The 21,938-nt window shown below is 39.3% G+C and overlaps 1 protein-coding gene across 1 annotated transcript; it reads left to right on the top strand.

The window, feature by feature from the left end:
• Positions 1-658: 658 nt before the first annotated feature.
• LOC108703423 (olfactory receptor 1496) lies at positions 659-21,667 on the top strand. Its single transcript, XM_041587785.1, has 5 exons — positions 659-923; positions 1,305-1,367; positions 13,260-13,273; positions 18,786-19,668; positions 21,402-21,667. The coding sequence occupies exons 1-5, from the start codon at positions 659-661 to the stop codon at positions 21,665-21,667; spliced, it is 1,491 nt and encodes a 496-aa protein (XP_041443719.1).
• Positions 21,668-21,938: the final 271 nt, after the last annotated feature.

Genomic DNA, 21,938 nt, shown 5'->3' with positions numbered 1-21,938 from the left:
GTCTTTGCCTCTGCCGCAATGCACTCTTCATTTCCTTTCTTTGCCTTCCAGATTGCTGATTTACAACATTTATTACAGTGTTTATATTCATTAAATGCAGCTTCTGACCCAACAGATTTGTAGTTATTAAATGCCTTTCTCTTCTTTCATATAAACCTCTTTCCTTCTATATTAAGCCACATAGGATGATTCTCAGAGATTCTACATTTATTCCTTAAGGAAATAAATTGAGAACAGTGATGATTTAATATCATTTTATATGGCAACCATTTCTGTTTTGTAGTTGAAAACTTAATGCCCCAATCAATGCTCTGTAGGGCAGCCCTCAAGGCACTAAGATTAGCTTTTCTGAAATTCATGGTTTTTGTTGCCCCAGTGTTTATTTGTTTTTTGCACCAGACATTAAATGATATAACATTATGGTCACTATTACCCAGGGGTTCAATGACTTGCACATTTGCTTTTTTTTTTTTCTTATTTGTGTCCTTCTTCTGATTTGCCTCCTTAGAAGTGTATATGGAATTGAACGAGCCTGTGGTGAATTTGGTCTTGTAAAGGGATGGTTTTTTTTAAACCTTAGGCTTCCCTTTTTACAGTCGCCAGACTCTCAATCAACTTGTCTAAATCTGAACCAAACAACCTACTTGACTCAAACGGCATGGATATGAGCTTATTTTTGGATGCTAAGTCCACAGACCAAGCTTTCAGCCTCAATGCTCTTCTTCCAGATGTTGACAGCAACATGGTTCTGGCCCCCAGTTTAAAAGACTCTACTGCCACATCACTTAGGAAATCAGTGGCTAATTTAATTGGATACATCATACCCAACAGATCATCTCTTGCAGTAGCCGCATCAGTGTCTTCCTCTAAAGCATTTAACCAATATTTTAGGGATCTTGATACTGAAATGGCTACCAAGGAAGGTTTACAGACATTAGCTCCTGCCACATGAGATCTTCGCAGGGCACACTCTTCTCTTTTATCCAGGGCATCCTTCAAGGCCGATTCCTCTACTTAAATAGTTGTCCGTTAGGGTAGCCTGGCCACTGAAGTATCCACTCTTGGTGGATCTTCCCACTCTGCTTCATCTGTAGACTCAAAGGGAAACATTTGCTTGAATCTTTTACTCACCTCTGTTTTTTCCCTCAGATTTTTCTACTCCACCAGGAAAAACTGTTTAAGAGATTCATGAATAGGAAAACAAAACAGTTTTTTTTCTGTCTTGTCTGTACTCCTTTGACTAGTAGACTATAGACATACTACTTTTCTGACCTCCTTGAGTAATCTTGGCATTTTTTCAACAGGAAATAAGAAAACTTCTTCCTTTTGTTTTATTGAAGATGATGAGGAATGTTCCGAAGAGGAAGGTAATTCCCCCACTTCCAAATCTCACTCAGACTCAATTTGAGATACAGTCTTATCAGAATTTTCAAAAGACTTTTCCAACACATCTTTAAACTGTAATCTAAATTCTTCAGATTTATCAGGAGTAGTAATAAAAGAGTTTCACTAACTTTCTTTATTAAAGTGTCTCCTAAAACTACAGTACACACAAGGATAAAATTAAATTGTTTAAAACAAGAGAAGAGAAAAGACAAAGAACCTTGTTTGTGTCTGTAAATTGCCTTCAATGGTTAGATTTAACCCTCACTTCTATAGACAATGTATCAATGAGCTTAATAACCAACCTTTTCGTTCATTCACCAATCTGTTAACACCTATATATGAAATTCACACCTTGTGACAATAAATATAAAGTGCTTGTGCTTGAATTAATACAACCAATTAAAATATTGATTGACACTACCCCGGCTCTGTGTATTTTTTCATCAATTAATAATTCTATTATAAAATCCAATGACAATTAAGTTATACAAATTCTTAGTATTATATCATTTGGTTAATGAATTATGATTGACCAGTTTAAATTATAAAGTGCCTGTGCTGCAGTGATTATTAAGAAACTCTCAGTTCATATTTATCATAGTAATTAAGGTAATGAATAAAAAAAGTGACCAGTGCTGATAATATTTTTTTTAAAAATTAATTGAGTTGAGTTAAATTAAATTAGTGCTTCTCAATTGGAGATTTGCCCAGCTGCTCCTTGAGAGTAAGTAAGGAATTGAGAACATAGATAGTTGGTGGAGTTGCTCCCAAGATTTCTAACTACAATTTTTCTAGGTCCCTATGAGCATCACAAAGTGGGAGAAGGTAGAGACTGAAGGGCTGCGGTCTCGTTTGTTTAACTTTTTAAACATGAGAGAGGCTGTTTAACGCTAAAAAAACGCAGACCATTCAGTTCTTGGAGAGAAAACAGATTCAAGATGAAGTTGTAGGAAAGATACCTGTTTTTTTTTTCTCTATTCACCGTGGTGAATCAATTATTAAAAGGTGAAGAGTCGTGTCTCGCTCTAACGTGCGTTTCGCCATCAGGAGTAGGGCTGGTACATGAGCTACACATGGAAGCACTCCAGTCCTCAGGAAGAGGTTGCTTGCAGCTGGAGTGGACATTATGCTTTGCTTTTATTTTTCTTTTGCCTTCAGACATCTAAATGAAGAAGGAAAAAAGGAAAGAAGGAAATGAACCACCTGATAAACTGTAACAAGTAAATCTCTGTAGCCCCATGAAGTACCTTAGCAGCCTTAAGAAACAGACTGGCAGCCACAGCCACGGAACTGCAAGGGAGGCAATGATCAGAGGTTAATCTGGTAGTTCTCTTTGTAGCCTTCAGACACCTAAGCATCTGGATCTTCGAAACTTCTAGGTCATCTCTCTGTACCAAGGAATGTGCAGGAAAAAGAACACAACTGAGGAGGTGAGGAGGAAGGGAATATGTAAGTTCTCTATTAATTAGATTGGTTGTCTTTTTCCTGTGCTGCAGGAATGGAGCGGGGCTTAACTCATTAGGTATGTGCTGCCTGAAGGACTAAGGAAAAGAACATTTTACCAAATGTTAACCAGATTTTTGACTGATTCTGTTTTTCAGTATTTTGTCAATAAAACATAATGGCATTCACAGACCTGATGTAGTCATTGGTCATTATATCAGGTCATGGGAATCCAGTTCATTGAGGGGTGGGAAGAATTTATTTTGAACAAAGTGGTCCAAGGAAACCACTTTTTACTCACTAAAAAGTTGCACACCAGTGAGAATCACATTGCTCCATTCATTTTCAATGAGGCTAAAAAATGTTGGCTCCACCCAGTTTTTTAACCTTTAATCTGTGTCCCCTATTGACCAACTGTGAACATTTAGGGACATTAGTGTTAATCGTGTGAGAATGGCAGCAGTTTAAATTTACCCATTAAAATAAATTAGATAAATTTGATTGGCTGTTAGAGGATCCACCTACTTTTTTTAAAGCCTTGTCATCCCAGTGACTAATGATGCAAATTTTGGGGGGCCTGGCATAAATAGCATCAAAATGGCATAATTTTAAATCAACAAAATTCAATAGGTGAAATCTGATTGGCTTTTGGTTGCTCCACCCACTTTTTCAAACTTAAAACTGCAGCCCCCCAGTGACCAACTGTGAAGAGTTGGCAAACTGTGAGAATGGAAGCAGGATCATTTTCCCCATTGAAAGTCAATAGGTAAAATCTGGTTGGCTGTTGGTGGCTCTGCCCATTTTTACTAACCTTAAACCTCAGTTAACTGATGACTAAAGGTGGCCATTCACAGAGAGATCCGCTCATTTAGCGACCTTGAGGTGGGCAATATCGGGCTGATCCGATCGTGGGCCCTAGGGCCCAACGATTGGATCCTACGGTGGCTTTACGAGCGGTCGGATCGCGGGACAGCATCAACAAACAGATGCGGCCGCGATCCGACTGGATTTTTAGTCCCATCCGATCGAGATCTGGCCGACTTTCTCTACAAATGGCCACCTTAACTCCACAAAGTTTTGGAACCCTGATGTTAAACGTGTGACAATGGCATCAGTATAAATTGAAACCAATGAAAGTCTATAAGTAAATTCTGATTGGCTTTTGTTGACTCCGCCTACTTTTCTAAAGTTAAAACAAACTGTGCAAACCCTGATGTTAAACGTGAGAGAATGGCACAAATAAGATTTCCCCACTAAAATCAATGTACGAAATTTTGATTTTGAATTTTGAATTTTGTTTGTAGCTCCATCCAATTTTCAGTGTCCAACTAATATTACCTTTTCATTTGGGTTGACCCCATGACTATGTGATTCAGGTTTAGTGAGTGTGGCTGCAAAGTTTTAACTTTGGCAGTAGTTTTCATTTCCCCTTTAAAGTCAATGGGTGAAATTTGAGTGGCTATTGCTAGCTCCTCCCACTTTTTGGGCATCCAACAAATGGTGCAGTTTCATTCAGGGTGACCCCATGATTATGTGATTCAATTTTCAAAGCTTTAAGAGTGGCAGCATTTTGAAAATCTTCCCTGTCAAAGTCAATGGGAAAATTGGGGTGTTTAGAGTGCCGCCCCAAAAAGACGGAGGCCAGGATCACTTAGGAAAGCACAAGCCACTTGTACCCCTAAAACTATAGTAGGAAAAGCTTTTAGAAATGGGGGGCTCTAAGAAGAAGTGGAAGAATAAGCTGAAGTCAAAGAACATCGGGGGTCATTTATAAAGTTTGCTCAGCGCATATTTATTGGCAAATGGTTGTATTGCCCATGTTTTTTCCTGAATACTAAAATATTACTCTGCTGACTCTGTCTTTCCAGTTTCTGTCAAAATTCACACAAATATTCACAAATGGCTCATTGAGAGGCTGTTGAGACTGAAAATAGTGTTGACTCCAACTTAACTCAAAAAACTGTTTTGCAAATATTTTCTCCTCCACCAAAGTTGTGGCGTAATAAAATGCAGAGTGCGCATATAGATATTCGCAATTTGCAACTTTTGCGATATATATAAAAATCTCTTATGGACATAGTGCATAATAAAATTCACAATTCTGTTTGCACATTAAATAACCGCTCTCATCCAGTGTTACAAATATAACTGTTAATGATGGGCGAATTTCTCCCATTTCAGTTCGCTGAAATAGCAAAAAGTTAGCGAAACCCGAATTTTGTTGCAGGCGTCTATTTTTTTTGATGCTGGCAACAATTCCGATGCCGACGACAATTCTGACTCCAGCGGCAATGCCGTCTATTAATTGTCGCCAGCCTTGAAATTGTCACCGGCAAAAAAAAAAAAAATTGGTCGTGAATTTGTGCCTGGCGAATAAATTCGCCCATCACTAATAACCGTGCGCAGGGCAAATATATTCACTGTGAGAGTCATTCTGCCCTGCATGAAGATTATAAATGAGTCCCAGTCTGTTGGTTTTTCAAAGCAACATATACAAATGTTCAAGTTCATGTCCTGAAAAAACTAGAATTGCCCGAATTGATTAGATTTTTGAATAAAAACCCTCAGATCCACCAAAAAACTTGAGCTTTGCCTAGGACAACTCCCCTTGACTGCTACATGACTTTGCCAGCTTTTTGATGGCACATATTTGAGTTTTTTGCTTAATAAATAGCAGCCATTGACGTTAGTACATTTGGAGCAAAGAAAATTGCGGAAAATTTCATTTTCTATGCCCATTGACTTTTCGCTAATTTTTTTTCCGTTTCAGAAATTTTTCAGCATACTAAACGGGATAGATTCACTCATCACTATTAATGTGGTATGTTATGATTGGCTCCCTTGGATATCACTCAGACTAATGAATATGCATAACCTTCAGAATGTGCCTAGGTCAAAGGTTAACCATAAACATATGTGAGGTATATGGTACATAGGCTCCCTTATAAGGAAAGACACAATTTGATACATTTTTAACACTTTGTTATAATGTTTGTCTTAAAGGATAAGTTAACCCTTAAAATAAGTGAATGTAAAATTGATGAGGGGGCTATTCTAAGCACTTTTGTAATTTACATTCATAATTTATTTTGTCTTGATTCCAAGATATTAAGGGATACATGTACTGTTAATATGAATGAATTTTGTTACAACAGCGCCACCTGCTGGTCAGTTTCCCACCAGTCTGACCAGCAAGTAGTCAAGGAAGTTGTCAGGAGAAAGAAAGAGGCTGATGTTCTTCTGCTTAGGAAAGATGTGAGAAAGGTTTCTAATTGGTAATTGGTAATTGCCCCACTTCCGTCTACAGTTCCCATGATTGTTAGATTGCCAGTTCTGTGCTCAAGTCCATTTTTTAAACAAAGACAGTTTCAAAGTTCTTGAAATTGTCAATATTGTCTCACTTTAGACTGTTAGCTTATTTCATGAAGCCCAATAGATATATTGATTAGATAGCAGCACCAGCAGATATATATAAGGATGGGCAAATTTGACCTGTTTCGTTTCGACAAAAATTCGCCTCAGTCGAAATGTCGCAGACTTCCATTAAAGTCTATGGGCATCAAAAAAATTTTGTCGCGCGGCGAAATTGTTTTGACGCACGGCTTTTTTTGACGCACACCGCTATACAAGTCTATGGGCGTAATTTTTTCGGCGAAACTAGGCAAAAAAAATCGCCCATCCCTAGATATATATAATATGGAGTATAAGTAAAACCCAATCTATAGGTGATTGAGACATTGAGATGTGTCTAGCACATGATGGCACTGTTCTGCATTCTATTCATGTAATGGTTTAATGGGAAGATGTTTGAGCTAAATAACCTTTCAGCTTTGCTCTGTGCCGAGAATCTACAATAAAGGATTTTATATTCTCATTGGAGTCCAGTCATATTGTGTTTCTTTAAATAAGGATTAAGAGAGGCGATTGGGGGAATCTCACTATAATTATTATTTGTGGTCTCTCCCCTGGTGCATTTACTCACTGGAGCGTTACTAATATCTGTCCCAGAGCAACTGTTACAATTGGTACATTAGTGGGTACATTTCCCAGCAGCACCTTCGGCCCCTACTGTTAAGAAATGCATCAACTATTGTATTACATTTTCAGAAATTAAAGGGATACTGGGAAATCATGTTTTTTTCTCCAAAACCCATCAGTTAATAGAGCTGCTCCAGCAGAATTCTGCACTGAAATCTGCTGAAACTGATTTCTTTACATTCAATTTTGAAATCTGACATGGGGCTAGACATATTGTCAGTTTCCCAGGTGCCTCAGTCATGTGACTTGTGCTCTGATAAACTTCAGTCACTCTTTACTGCTGTACTGCAAGTTATATCACCTCCCCCCCATTCCCCCCAACAGCCTATAAGCAGAACAATGGGAAGGTAACCAGATCCTTATAGATATGAGAACGGCACTCAACAAGAGTTAATTATTTGTTATGTAAACAGTGGAATCTAGAAATAAAAACTAAACCATTAAATACATGACAGAATCCCTTTAATTTACAGTATGTGAGTGAAAAGAAATGTACATATAAAGACTATAAAAAACTACAACCTAGTGCAAAAGTAAATATTTCTAAAATAGAAAATTGAAAGTTGAAAATATTTGAAGACTCAAATAAAAACTATAGTTGCATGAGTAACCCACTCAGTATGTGGATGTTATTAAGGTTCTGATGATTGTAGGATTATATGTATAATGAAGTTATAGAAAGTTTTATTTTCATTCTAAATTTGACATTGACTTTACTCTGTGGGCCTTATTATTCCAACCTCAGTAGGCCTTAGTAGATTTCTCCATAGACTCAGTGAGAGAGTAAATTGGCGCCTCTAGTAAATAAAAGGAGACAAGTTTAACACCTCCCAGTCAGTAGCCGGTGCCATTCTGATAGGAACAAATCAGGTCAGTACATTATTGCTAAATCCTCTGGGAAAAGTTTCATTTGGAGAAATGTAGTCTTATGTATAGTACCAGGCGGAGGAACGTTCTTTTGTTTCTACTATTTACTGTATTACTGTATGTGGCTGAAATGACAATAAAATCCACTTGACTTGATGTCTAGGGTTAGACTTGTAGGAATTTCTCTTACAATGTAGAGCAGGTTGGTCTGATGCTTCTTTTTTTGTAATTCCAACATATTGCTGCTTCTAATCTGCACTCAGTAGTGGGTGTATGTTTCTTTATTATTTTTTTTTCTAACAGCTCTTTATCTATTTAACACCGTACAGCAAGTTTACCTGTATTTAACTGTTGATCTGTGAGCTCCTCGGTCTAACTTCATTTCTCCTGCTGCAGCCAACGCACTCATGCTGTGAGACACTGACAGATTTGCCCTGATCTAATTGGCTGATTCCAGCAATGTGCTACTGACACACAGCAGGGTTGGGTCGGCTGCAGCAGGAATAAAATGTTGAAGAGTAAAATCCTGTTCTGTACATCAATCAGCTCTTAACTTGTTCTGCGTTTCTGCTGCACATTGTTCCCTCTTCCCCAGGTCTGCTAATTCCAACTCATTTCTTTTTCTCTCATCGGCCGTTCACTGCTCCTACTTCCCACTGTTCTCAGGTTCCTCACACTTCTATTAACTCTGGGTTTAGTGGGAGGTTTCTTACAAGGGAGGCTTCATGGGCTAATGTTTTGGTTGAGCTCAGTCTGATCTTATAACCTGAGTCTGCACTAGATTTGCTCTGATATTTACACTGAAAGCTCTAATACACCCAGTTCTGCTGCCATTGCCATCTGAGCAGGGGACATTTCACTGGTCTCTCCAACATGTACCTGAACTCATCTGCCCCCCATCTGTCTGTATCTTCTGCATAATTATGGAGTGTACAATGGATTTTTTTTGCCCTTTTACACAATAAACAGTGTCTCCATCATTTTATCTTCATGTTTGATTTTTACCTTTTCTGGTATCTATTTCAGACATCTCCCTCTTATTTACACCACATACATTTCCATACACACAAAGTTAATATCAGGCAGAGAAGGACACGTTTCATGCACGTCTCTCCTGTCATAGACATGGCACCGGACTTTTCTACCTTTTTAATGCAGAGCAAATAAAGATCAACACATTTTTCTATTGGAGAACTGCTGTCCATCGTTGGTTTAATGCATGCAGTTGGAGCTTGAGAGACACCAAGAAATGTGCAGTCTCTTCCCCAACAAGACATTGTGGCTGATCTTGGAGAGCTTCCATATTGCTCAATATATCTCCCTGCCTGTGCTCTTATATTATCATGTGTGGGATCCACTTACTTCTACAGTTTCCATGATACACTGCATTTACTGTTAGATTGCTAGCAGTGTGCTCAAGCCTATAGTGAATTAAAAATATACATTTGCTATTACTCTAGAAAGATCAGCTTATTTGACCCTTAGGTCAATTATTGGACCAACTGCAAAGATGTGCCCTTGTCTCAAAAAAGATTAAATCCAACCAACCAATATCTCATAAACTGATCAGGGAAAGTGATGTTTAGGCACATTTATATTGTGAGCTCCACACTCCCTCTGACTTCGGTGTAGGGAAGCAATGATTGTCAGCTCTGTGCTCCGTGGTCAGTTTTAGGAGGATTTTTAAATACAATGTCTGGGGCCATTTGTGTAGAAACTGAGCCTTTAACTGCTTTTATAGTTTATGCTCAAAGTAAAATGTTCCTTTAGATCTCTGCACTCCAGACATTTGTCTCTGTCTCTATCTCTGCTGTTAGATTGTTTGCACTCCAATAACTGTTTAGCATAATATGCATTTGCTATTAACATGTTCCCCTCTGTCAGTGAGCTGTTAGACTGTAAGCTTTCCTGGCAAATGTGTGTAATTGTCAGCTTTATGTTCCAAAATCTTAAAGGGATACTGTCATGGGAAAAAAAAATTTTTTCATAATGAATCAGGTAATAGTGCAGCAGAATTCTGCACTGAAATCCATTTCTCAAAAGACCAAACAGATTTTTTTATATTCAATTTTGAAATCTGACATGGGGCTAGACATCTTGACAATTTCCCAGCTGCCCCAAGTCATGTGATTTGTGCTCTGATAAACTTCAATCACTCTTTACTGCTGTACTGCAAGTTGGAGTGATATCACCCCTCCCTTTTCCCCCCAACAGCCAAACAAAAGAACAATGGGAAGGTAACCAGATAGCATTTTACTCAATAGTAAAAACCCGTGTCTCACTGAGACACATTCAGTTACATTGAGAAGGAAAAACAGCAGCCTGCCAGAAAGCATTTCTCTCCTAAAGTGCAGGCACAAGTCACATGACTGGGGGCAGCTGGGAAATTGACAAAATGTCTAGCCCCATGTCAGATTTCAAAATTGAATATAAAAAAATCTGTTTGCTCTTTTGAGAAATGGATTTCAGTGCAGAATTCTGCTGGAGCAGCTCTATTAACTGATTCATTTTGAAAAAAAATTTTTTTCCCATGACAGTATCCCTTTAAGGCAATATCCCACCTCCACTATCACCTAATAACAAAACAGGCTGTGCCATTGCTCTTAGATTGTGAGCTCCTATTCAAATTCACTTTTTAGGTTAAGTTAAACCATGTCAGGAAAATGTCCTGCTGTTGGCACCATCAGACTGTCAGCTCTGTGCCAAGTCTTGTGTGTGTTCTGCACTCCAGTTGTTTACAATAATCATCTCTTTTTACTCTTTGAAAGGAACAGGGGAAATCCCAGGCTTTCACTGTGCTATCCTTGTGCTATCCCTAGGCGAACCGGTTCGTCTTGGCACGGCAGAAACCATCTGATTACACCCTCCAGATACACTGCGCAGGGGTCTTGCAAAGTACGACACAGTAGGCACGTGTGTTGCAAAGCAAGTTCCGATTTATTAGGGTTACAGCAGTTGCTTATATAGCCAATATGACGTGTTACAAAGGTATGCCTTAGCCTAAGGGAAAACAAAAAGTATTATTCTGTGTGTCCCCAGAAAGAAACTTTGTAGAAGTTGTAAGAGTGGGGTGTGTTGGTATGCGTGATAAGAAGAGATAAGAAACATATTCGTCCAAGGGCATTGGGGGCTGCTCAGGCCAGCTTGGGAGTACGTGCCATATATGCATGTTTTGCACAAAGAAGTTTGAGCAAGGACAGAAGTTTCAGGGATAGAAGTTAACCCTTTCAGTTCCCCCCTTTCAATCCCCCCTTTAGTCACGTAAGTGACTACACACGAGCAGCATGAATAAGTTTGAGTTGTGAACCTTCTGAAGAAGCAATAAGTGAAGAAATCAACTTCCTAATGTAAGGGATTACACAGCAGAAAATAAATGAAATGAAAATCAAAACAATCAATAAGGTAACACTGATCTGGGCTAAGACCTTTTGCCAACCTGTCATCCATCCAAAATATTCATACCAAGGAGGTGTGATTCCAGAATTTGTCTTTAACTTAATGAACAGATCAATTACTTTGCTGTTTGGACCAGTATTATCGGGGATATATGTGCAACAGGTGCTTGTGTTGGCAAGCATTTTACAGACACCCCTCTTTTTCAGCCAGTATCATGCCAAGTGCTACTCTATTTTAAAAGTTGGTTCCAGGGAGTGTTTTGGTAGGAATTCTTTGACTAACACCCAATCACCAGGAAATAGGGGGTACCATTGTGTGTGTGTGCTTCAAGATCAGAACACATTGTTACAGGAATACAAAATATAACAGAATAGTGATAAGAACCTTCTCGACAGATGTTACACATAACCTTGAACAATTTCTAGAAGGGCCTCATGGGCACTTAGAAACTGTTCACTCCATGAAGGGGGCCAAGCAGGGCCTGCAACTAAATATAGCATACCTTATAAATGCTATGCATACAACAAGAACAACAGCAACAAATGATGTTAGGTAGACAATAGATGACTAGAAGGATGACACCAACACAAATGAGGACATACAGAATGGTATGGAAAAGAAAATCTTACAAAACCAAGCACTGATATCTTGGAACCAAGTGGATGGGTCCAACCAGGGGAAGATGGATTGTTCCTTGTGATTGGCTAAAAAGGTGTCCGTCATCTACTGAAACTTTACCAGATGCTTGTCATCAATGTAATTACAACAGGCTTTCATTATCACTGTACCTAACCCTCCTTGACTAGCTGGAAGATAATCTAACACTAAACAATGCTGCATAACTTCCTTCTTCAATTATTGGAGTTCATGACTTACTATCTTCAAACTGTCGTCGTATTCATTAGTAATGTTATCAAGCAACAACATATTAGACAGAAGGCTAAAGGCTTTCTTAATGCAACATCCATTTACCTCAGAGGAAGTTAAAGAGAGCTCTTGCCTTACCTTTAAAGATGCACGCTTCGTTAGGAAGTGTGCTGGAATCTGAGCTATCTTAATATCTTTGACTTCCATATACCAGGTGGGAGGAAGCAATTTAGCAATCATACATACACCATGGGAGCCTTTTGGTAGCCAAGGATAGGCACATTTACCACAAACAAAGTAATAATGTGAAGGTAAAGTGTAAGGAGGTGTAGATGATTAGCTGAACTGTTGATACAAAGGCCATCAGAACATAAGTGTACCAACCTACTAATATCCTTGGGCGACACCGTTTTATGAAAATACACTACTGGTGCTGTACAGAATCCTGAGATGGCCATTGGAATAAGTGAAGTGTTATACTGGAGAAGTGTCAAATTACCTCGAGGACTGTTAACTATGTCCTGACAGGATAGAGATTCTACTATGTATGTCATACTGTGAGCTGACAAAGGAGAATGTGTACATATCCAACAATCAGTAATAGTGTTGATGCTGCTATAACATGCATTTTAACAAGAGCATTATCATTAGGCTCAAACAGTTATGCATATAAGTCCCTTTGGACAACTTTAACCTGATCTGGTGATGAAACATTAACCTCAGATGCTGGTGAGGCTGTTGTTGTGTTGACTTGGGACCTGTCATTAACATCAGGCTTTATAAGTGCTATAATCAGCACAGCAATGAAGATACGGATGTGCAGCAGGAAGACACAGATTCGGACCAAACATCTGGCCCACAAAGACATGATTCTGCTGGAGATCTCCACCCGATGGGGACCTACATCTTTTGGTCCCTGGGACTTAGGTGGTGGAAGGAAAGAGGCGTTATTATGTCCTACAATTCCCCCACTTACACAACAGGTGGAAGTTTAAGGATTCTTACTGTGAGACGCGTGGATCTGATTCGGTTTCCCTTCAACCTTTACAGCTGTTTCTGTGGCGAGGAGTACCTGGAATGGTCTTTTGCAGCGAGGTTGAAGATTTTTGGCACTGCGGCACTTTATGAGGACCCAATCTCCTGGAATGAGAGCATGTGATTCCAGAACATCCGCTGGATCTATTAATGAAGAATAAACTCAAGAGCACAATTTGGTCAGTTCCTTAGGTAACTTAGTAACATATTCAGTCATTCTTCCATAGTTCATGCAAAGAAGGTGAGTAGAAGGAAAGTTCTGAGCCATGCGTGCTTGTCTCCCAAACAATATTTCATATGGGGAGAGTTTAGTTAGCCTTTGGGGAGTGTGTGTGACGAGAACTATATCAAGGGCATCTGGCCGCGCAAGTTTAGTCTCTGCACATACTTTAATTAGCCTGCTGACTTTCCACTTTCCCACTAGCTTGGGGATGATATGGTGTGTAACATTTGATGAATCCCAATGGCTTCTGGCCAACCAGAGAATTAGTCAACACAAACAAATACATATTCATAGGTAGAACATTTAGGTAACTGTATGGAATCTATCTGTAATATCTGAAATGGATACATTGCTTTAGGCCGGTGTTGGATAGGTGTTCTAATAGTCTTACCTAGATTATATTGCATACAAATAAAACATAATTATACATATTTGGCTGCAATAGATGAGAACCCGGGGGCAAACCACATTCCTTACGCTACATCACAAATCCCCCCTTAAAAAGTGTGGGTGAGACCATGTGAGGCAGCAACCAAATATGGTAACAGAGCACGGGGTGCAACAGGGCAATCACCTAGATGCCAAACAAAAACATCAACATCCGGAGTATGTATATCTGGCTTTAAGCCAATGTTCCTTCTCCTCAGGTTCCATTTGGTCCTGAAGGGCTGATAAAACAGCACTAGAGGGAACAGTAGAGTTGGTTCTTTTACAACACATGCTTTAAACATTTTATAATACAATGCTGCCTGCTTTGCAGCTACATCAGCATAGGCATTATCTTGTGCTACATGGTCAGAGGACCCAGTGTGGGCTTAGTACTTAATGACTGCAACCTGCTTTGGAAGTCGGTTTTGGCACTACTGGATGGGCTGCAATAACAACTTTGTTAACTGCTCCGAGATCCTGAACAAACCGCCACTCATTCTTGCAGGGCTTTTTAATTGGCAAGATGAGCATATTTACAGGGCTAATCTTATGAATTAACACTCCCTTATCAAGTAACCCTTGAATGACTGGGCAAAACCCCTATACTTTTTCACTGGACAGTGGGTACTGTGAGATTTTGGGCTGGGGGCCCTTAGTTCTACGTATGGACATAAGTGGGATGGATGAATGACATTAACCCAACATCTTTTGGTGATAAAGCCCACAAATCACTTGGAGTGAGTCTTTAAAACTGAGCGGGCAGCACCAGTATTCACTGAACAAGGGAGGGTATTTTAATTAATAAACACTTCAATTAGGAGGTCTGGATGGTGATTAGAAGTGTTTGGAAATACTGGTACCGGTGCTGCCTCGCACCTTCAATCGGGATTTATGAGGGATGCATTGGGATGCGAAGGGGCCACATCTCCTGCAGGGGAAAGGGTTGTCTTTGGGGACATGCACTTACTGTATATGCATAATGCCCTTGATTATTACAATTAACGCAAACGACTGTCTTTTTGTTACGGTTATCTGACCTGTACTGCTGTCTGTTAGTTATTATTTCTGGAGTTTTGGGAATTATCCTGGAAGTTGTTAGACTGTTGCTGAACTAGTAACACCTGCTGGGGCTTAAGACAGGAGTTCTCAACTTGTGGCAATGACTATCTTTTCTTACTTCTTATGCTTCCAGGCAAGACTATGTATGCTGAGGTTACTTTGAGGATCATTTAGTAATCCTGACACAAAGGTAATAGCATACTGGACAGCAGACTCTTGGGTATCTTGGTTAAATTTGAAAACTATTTCCCAAGAAGCTTCTGAAAGAAAAAAAAAATGGTGGTCAACAGGGTTAGTATCTCAATTCATTTTGGCTAACAGACATTGGTAATCCCTTTGACCACACACGTTTGAGTACAAATAATATATTGTTCTAATTAGGCTTATGAGCACCATGGACAAACAAGAGTTCCTGTGCAAATTTATGTGGATTAGTGTGGGGCTGTGGAACATCTTGAAAAATCCTTCTAAGATCTGTGTGTTTTTAGTCAGACGCGCTTCTGCAGCGTCCCCCGTCGCCCCCCTTTTCTCTACTTTGTATTGTACGGGTGGGGTAGAGCGTAGCTGCGGTGCTGGGGAAAGCCTGCTCTTCTGTATCTGAGCTATTACTGTCAGAGAACTTATCTCTGAGATTTTCGCTTTACATTAATATTGTTCCTTATTTCACTTTTTCTTATCTTTTACACATTCCCAAACAATCTTTACTTAAACATACATTATTTGTTACTCTTCATTAGAGGAAAATATAGAAGAGAAATATTAGGATAGCAGCTTTCTATCTTTTCAAGTAGTGTAGTGTTGGATGAGACTTGCAGTTCTTCCTAGTGAATACTGCTTATGTGTTTTCTAGACCCTATTATTCCCTGTTCCAGGCTAATTACCTATTTCCTGGATTCATAAATCTGATTTAGAAAAGACAGCCTGCCTCTGGATCAAATCCAGAGTTTTATGTCTCTAGTAAGAACAAAAGTAAAAGGAATAAAAGTGGCAGTACAAAGAGAGGAGGCAATCCACAATTGTGGTCACAGACAGTTAGCAGTAAAATTAATTGGTAACACAACTATACCAACATACAATACCCAACACTTAGACGGCAAAACAACAAATGGACAGCAGAGGAAGATCACCACAAAAGAGCAATGGAAATCACAGATATGATGGAATCTCATGCTGGAGACATTCTCCTTGTTTGGAGGTTTTAATCTCAATTTATGGAACTCCTCCATGCTCACTGGAAAATGTCTTGGTGGTAAAGGCCATTAATTTCTCTGTGAGTAGCAGTCTTTCACAAGAACAGTGTCACCATGTTTGAGGTTAGGTTTGGCAGTTTGGCATTTATTTTATGGTGATAGTGTGAACATGTATTATCTGTAGAAATAAGTCAAATCAATTGGACTTGTAGTGTTTTCTTTTCCTTGAAGACGTTTCACCAGTCATCCAACTGTCTTTGTCAATTCAGAATAACTTGTAAATTGGATCTTCCTTCGAGAATATATATCCTCTCGAATGTTGCTCCAATCAGCATAATCTGTTTATCTTAATCCACAATGATTAGTCATTGATGAGTCACTAAATTAGGTGTTGATTGTATTAGCAAGATTGGAACTTTGATGTTTTATTAAACCTTCCAGGGAGAAATGTATGTAGCAGACAATAGATGTCACATCCCCTCAGCCTCTTTTAAAACAGTCGCTCTCCCGGTCTAGAATATGGATTTGGCAGTCTTCAAACATGTGTCCTTTTTCTTTTAGATGTAGGTATATGGCTGAGTTCTGACCAGAGGAGCCGACTCTTCTGTGCTGCGCTATACACTGGTTTAACTGTTGTTTAGTTTCTCCTACATACAAATCAAAGTATTCCTCACTGCACTGCATACACAATGCTACTCTTTGGGGTTGGGTCTTTTGGGTGAACTAGTTGCTGCCTCAGTGTGTTGCTGGGTTTAAAGCATTTAGGGATGTGGTGTTTATTAAAAAACCTTCTAAGTTTTTCAGACAACACAGCTACATATGGGAGGACCAAGTTCTTTCTCCTGTCCTGTTTTCCACCTTCACCGGTAGTCTTGGTGTTATTGCTTCTTTTTCTACTGGTCTTCACCAGTGGGTATTGAGGCCCAATCTGGATACCCACATGTCTTCAGGGCCCCTATGAGATATTCCCTCTATTTCAACTTAGCCTCTGTGCTGGTGGAGATCTTGTCTGCTCTGTGATGTAAAGTTTTGATGACCCCCAGTTTGGGATCTAATGGATGGTGGGAGTCAAACAGCAGGTACTGGTCTGTGTGGGGTAGGTTTCCTGAAGACCTCTGTTTCCAGCGTTCCACCCTCTCTGACTCTTATCAAGCAGTCCAAAAAAGCCAGTGTGTTTTCTTGCACATCTTCTTGTGTAAACATGATGTTGTGGTCCACTGTATTGATGTGTTCAGTGAAAGTCTGTACCTCCTGTGTATGTATTTTAACCCATGTGCCATCCTCATAATGGAACCAATGAGCAATGAATGATTCCTTTGAAGCTATCCAGGGCCTTTCTTTCCACCTTCTCCACATACAGGTTTGCCACAATGGGCAAAATCATTGATCCTGTAGAACTTATCCTTGTACTTGAAATATGTGGTACTTAGGCATAAGTCCAGTAAGGAACATACTTGCTCTGGGTTAAGCTTTGTTCTGTTGTCAAGGGTGTTGTTTTTTAGCAACCATTTTCTCACTGTTTTAAGTCTCTGTGATGTTAATACAGAAAAAGAAGTAACATCATAGGATGCCATGGTTTCCTTTGTGCCCAGTACCAACCCTTGTATTTTGTTAGTAAAATCCTGGGAGTTCTGTATGTGATGCTCTGTATTTCCAACCAAAGGGGCTAGTATTTTGGTCTTAGTGAATTAGCATAGTTACATCCATTCGCCAGTGCGAAAATTCACCTGGTGTTAGAGTGCGAAGTTGCGCCAGAGTATATCTCATTCGCTAGCGAATTTACACCAGCGCCTGTTAGTAAATCGGTGAAGTGGCAAAATTACGAAACGCTGGTGAATTTTCGCCAGCGTTAGCCACGTCGACCTTTAGTGAATTTGCCCCTAGCCTCCAATGCAATGGGGCAGTGTATAGTCACAGTGAAAAAAAGTTGCTCGGTGACAGAGATAAACCACCTATTCATTTTAACTCATTTTATGAATTCTCAACGTTTTATGAATTTTTAGTTAAGCAAAACAGGACAGATCCGCTCATCCCAGCCCAAATTTCCAGAACTTTCCAGAACGGAACACCTGACCCTGTAGCTTTCAACTGCAGGAAAATGGCTGTTGCCAAAGATGATTGATGTCTGTGATGTCACTCCGTCTCCTTCTCCTTCCCCTCCTCCTTCTCCTCCCCCCTCATTCTCCTCCCCATCCACTCCCCTTCCTCTCCCCATCTCCTACTCATCCACATCCTTTAATTGCACACACCAGTCTCCAGTGCTTGTATTTGGATACGACTGAGCAGCATGCTACCCCTGAAATTCTGCCGCCCTAGGTCTAGGCCTTTGTAGCCTTGCCACAAATCTGGGCGTGATCATTTTCACTGAACCAGAACCTGTTTTTCTATCTAACAAGGAGACAATGGGACATTTGTTGAATGTCTGCAATGAAAGCAATAGAGTTTTTGCAGAAATGAGGAATTCCTCCCAAAAGTTTATTGAGGTCAGGGCCAGGAGAACATCATTTAGGGAAACATCTTTGAACTTAGCACTCAAATCAAAGTACTCGAATCTGCCCTGGTTCCTTTGGCTGATACACAAAGTTCAACATGTTCAGTTACAGGTTGGAAATAATTTTCCCGTTTCACTGATGTCTGTTAAGATTAATTTATATTCAGAGCAAGGAATGTTGCCAACTAACTCAGTTCACTGTATATATAATTAATAGAAGTATTACAATGGTGATAAATAATACAGAGTGAAAAGATGTATTATTAGAAGCAAAGAATTCTCATTACACTTAACTGGAATTCAAATAGTAGAACTTTTAAAATTACATTTTACTTTATACTTTTTACTTTTTCCCTCCCAGGCAATGCAAATGAACAATGACTCAATGGTCTCTGAGATTTTCCTTTTGGGATTTCAGCATCTCAACTATTTCAAGTTCCCAATGTTTTCTTTGATTCTTTTGATTCACATATTGACCATCTATGGAAATGTCCTTGTCATAGCGTTGGTAACAATCAGCCATGATCTTCAGTCTCCCATGTTCTTCTTTATCAGACAACTCTCCTTATCTGATCTCCTGGAGTCCATGGTTATTGTGCCCATCCTGCTCAAAACTGTCATGAATGAAGGAACTAAAATCTCCCTTATTGGCTGTATTGTACAACTTTATTTCTTTGCTATCACTGACATTTTACAGTGTTTCCTTCTCACTGTGATGTCCTATGACAGATATCTGGCCATCTGTAATCCTCTGCGTTATTCTTCCCTAATGAACCACAAATTGTGTGTTAAATTAATTGTCATGTCCTGGGTGATTTCCTTTAGTGTTACACCAGTTGTTGTAATTTCTGCAGCTACACAAAAGTTTTGCAACCAAAATACGATCAACCATTTCTTCTGTGATTACTTTCCTCTTCTGGAACTTTCCTGCTCAGACACCTCCATGGCACGAATATTGCAAATAACAATGTCTATGCCTGTGATTCTGACCCCTTTTATACTGATCATTGTATCATATATGTGTATTGGCCATGAAATCCTGAAGATAGTGTCCAATACTGGGAGACAAAAAGCCTTCTCCACCTGCAGCTCCCACTTGGCTGTGGTCTCCATATTTTATGGGAGTCTCTTTGGTGTTTATGCGGCTCCCACAAGAAACCAGTCACAGACCATTAGCAAAGTTCTTTCTCTATTTTACACAGTAGTGACTCCTTTTATCAACCCAATGATTTACAGCTTGAAAAGTGCAGATATGAAAAATGCCCTTAAAATATTATACAATAAAGAACATTTTGTTAAATTTAAAGCAAAATCTTAACTATGTTTCAGTTCATTGTCAATAAAGCATAATGCCATTAGTAATTATAATGATCTTATTTAATGTGAATTCTGTATATCCATGTTTCACAGTGAGAGCTGCCATACTATTCTCTATGAGACTATTCATTTAAATGCCTAGATGGTTTTTCTGTCAAGTTTGTTCCTCCTGTCCAAAGGATATACAGGGATATCTGATAAATGACCTCTGAAATTCATAACAAAAATGTAATAAAGGGATCAATATTGTATTTTCTTATAAAACTACTAACAATGAAGAACATTTCCTTCTCCCTATTATACAGTAATTTCATTAATGAAACAGTTATTCCATGACTGGCCAGTCTACTGATACACATCGGGCCTATTAAACCTAAATTTTTTCGAGATTTATTACGCTCTCAAGCTGCTAAAAATTGGAATCTGAAAATACTCAGAATTTGTCGATATTATGTAGAAGTCAATGGTATATGGTCCCTCTTTGGAACATGTCAGGATTCTTGATAGTTTTGGGCTGTTTGCACTGGTTTTCAAAAATCTAATTTTTTGGGCGACAATGAGATAAAGTCGAGATTTCATGGTTTCAATTCGAAAAAGTTGCAATTGACGTTTGATTTTGTTGCAATGTTTGTTTTTTTTAAAGAATTTTTAGAGGTGAATTAAGGGGATTTGGGTTTAGTAGTTTGGTCAAGAGTGAGAAAAAGATACGTTGTATTAAAATTATTTCAAAATTTAAATATGTTAAACAAGAAATAAATTAAAATGAATTTAAAAATAATTTAGTCATTAGTTCTTATATCGGAGCATGGGAAGGCCGTTCAGTCAAAGAATTGGGGGGGGGGACATGAATTCGGCAACAAGGTGGCACAATGAAAGACAGCTCAATATTGGTAATAATAAATATTCTTTCAAGCCTGTCATTCTTATGAAGTATACACTGTAGATACATGGCTATTTTTCTAGACTGTAAGGAAGAGTACAGCATCCATTGGGCAGTACAACTGTTCTTCTTCCAATATGGTGTAATACAATGCACCAGATGCCAAACAGGAGGACTGTGTATAGGAGAGCAAGGCCAAAGCCTCAGAAAGAGAAATACACACCACCCATTCACTATAACCACTAAAAACTGGACACCAGTAGGAAACCATTTCAACAGCCCTCACCACTCCATAAATGACTTAAGAATCTTGGTTCCTACGGGTAGTTTTAAAACAGAAAACGAGAGGAAAGTATAAGAGTACAAATTAATGAAAACTTTCAACTCTCTGGAGAAGGGACTGAACCCAGGCCTTGGATTTATGGCTAATTATGTGGATTAAGAACTGCCTGCACCAAGACACAAACACAAACATGTGTTGGAACACTGGACTAACTGCTCATATGAAATTCCTTTTATTTCACACTCCATTCATTTTGCCCTAATTTATATTCAGCCATTTTGATCCACATTATCTTGTACCTTATTGGTTTGTCCCTTGCATGTCCCCTTGTATATAACATCTCACACAGAGATGGACATTCCTTTTTGTTGGTCATTAGATCTATGAGCTGAATGTTGTATATATATATATACAGTATATAGATATATCAGAGAACAACAGGGTTTCATTATATTCAGGTTCTGAAAGCTTGCTATGTGTAATGCTCTCGTAATTAGGGACCTTGAATGGTGATGGGTACACTCTCATGCAATCTCTGTGGATTCCGGTGTTCACCTTTTGGAGCCCCGGGCTTTCTGCTGTGGAAACCAACAAGGAACAAGTGCGTATAAGAGAAAAAGTCCATAAACGAGGTACCGGCAAGATAAGACAAGACGAGGTCGAGAATCAGGCAATGGGTCAAGGCAGGCGGCAGGAATCAGAGTCAAGAGTCAGCCAGAAGTCAAAAACCAGGAATTCAAAGCACAATATGAATGCTTCGTAAGGATCAGTAAACTGAAGCCAGCTTGGGGACTCTTAAAATGGATGGCTGGGCTTTTAAAGCTGTTTTGGCACCAATAATTCAAATTCAGCGCCTTAACATGATGCTCTGTGGCAAGCGCCAGCATCACTTTGAGCCTAAACCTGGAAGTGCGCGCCTGTGCACAAGCAATCTTGGAGAGACGCACCAGGAGGTGAGAGATCTAGGCAATCTCCCGGCACGGCTTACACTCTGGTTATCATAAGTAGCCAATAAAAGGTATCACCTTTATACC

This window comes from Xenopus laevis, chromosome 3S (genome assembly GCF_017654675.1).
Source record: "Xenopus laevis strain J_2021 chromosome 3S, Xenopus_laevis_v10.1, whole genome shotgun sequence".
NCBI classification, from domain to species: Eukaryota; Metazoa; Chordata; class Amphibia; order Anura; family Pipidae; genus Xenopus; species Xenopus laevis.
This window is presented reverse-complemented; position numbering and strand designations above follow the sequence as displayed.

Coding starts and splice junctions, on each gene's coding strand:
- LOC108703423 (XM_041587785.1), top strand. CDS start 659: ATGGATATGAGCTTATTTTTGGATGCTAAGTCCACAGACCAAGCTTTC. Junction 924..1,304: donor TGAAATGGCTACCAAGGAAG/GTTTACAGACAT, acceptor TTTTTTCAACAG/GAAATAAGAAAACTTCTTCC. Junction 19,669..21,401: donor AATGATTTACAGCTTGAAAA/GTGCAGATATGA, acceptor TCTCGTAATTAG/GGACCTTGAATGGTGATGGG.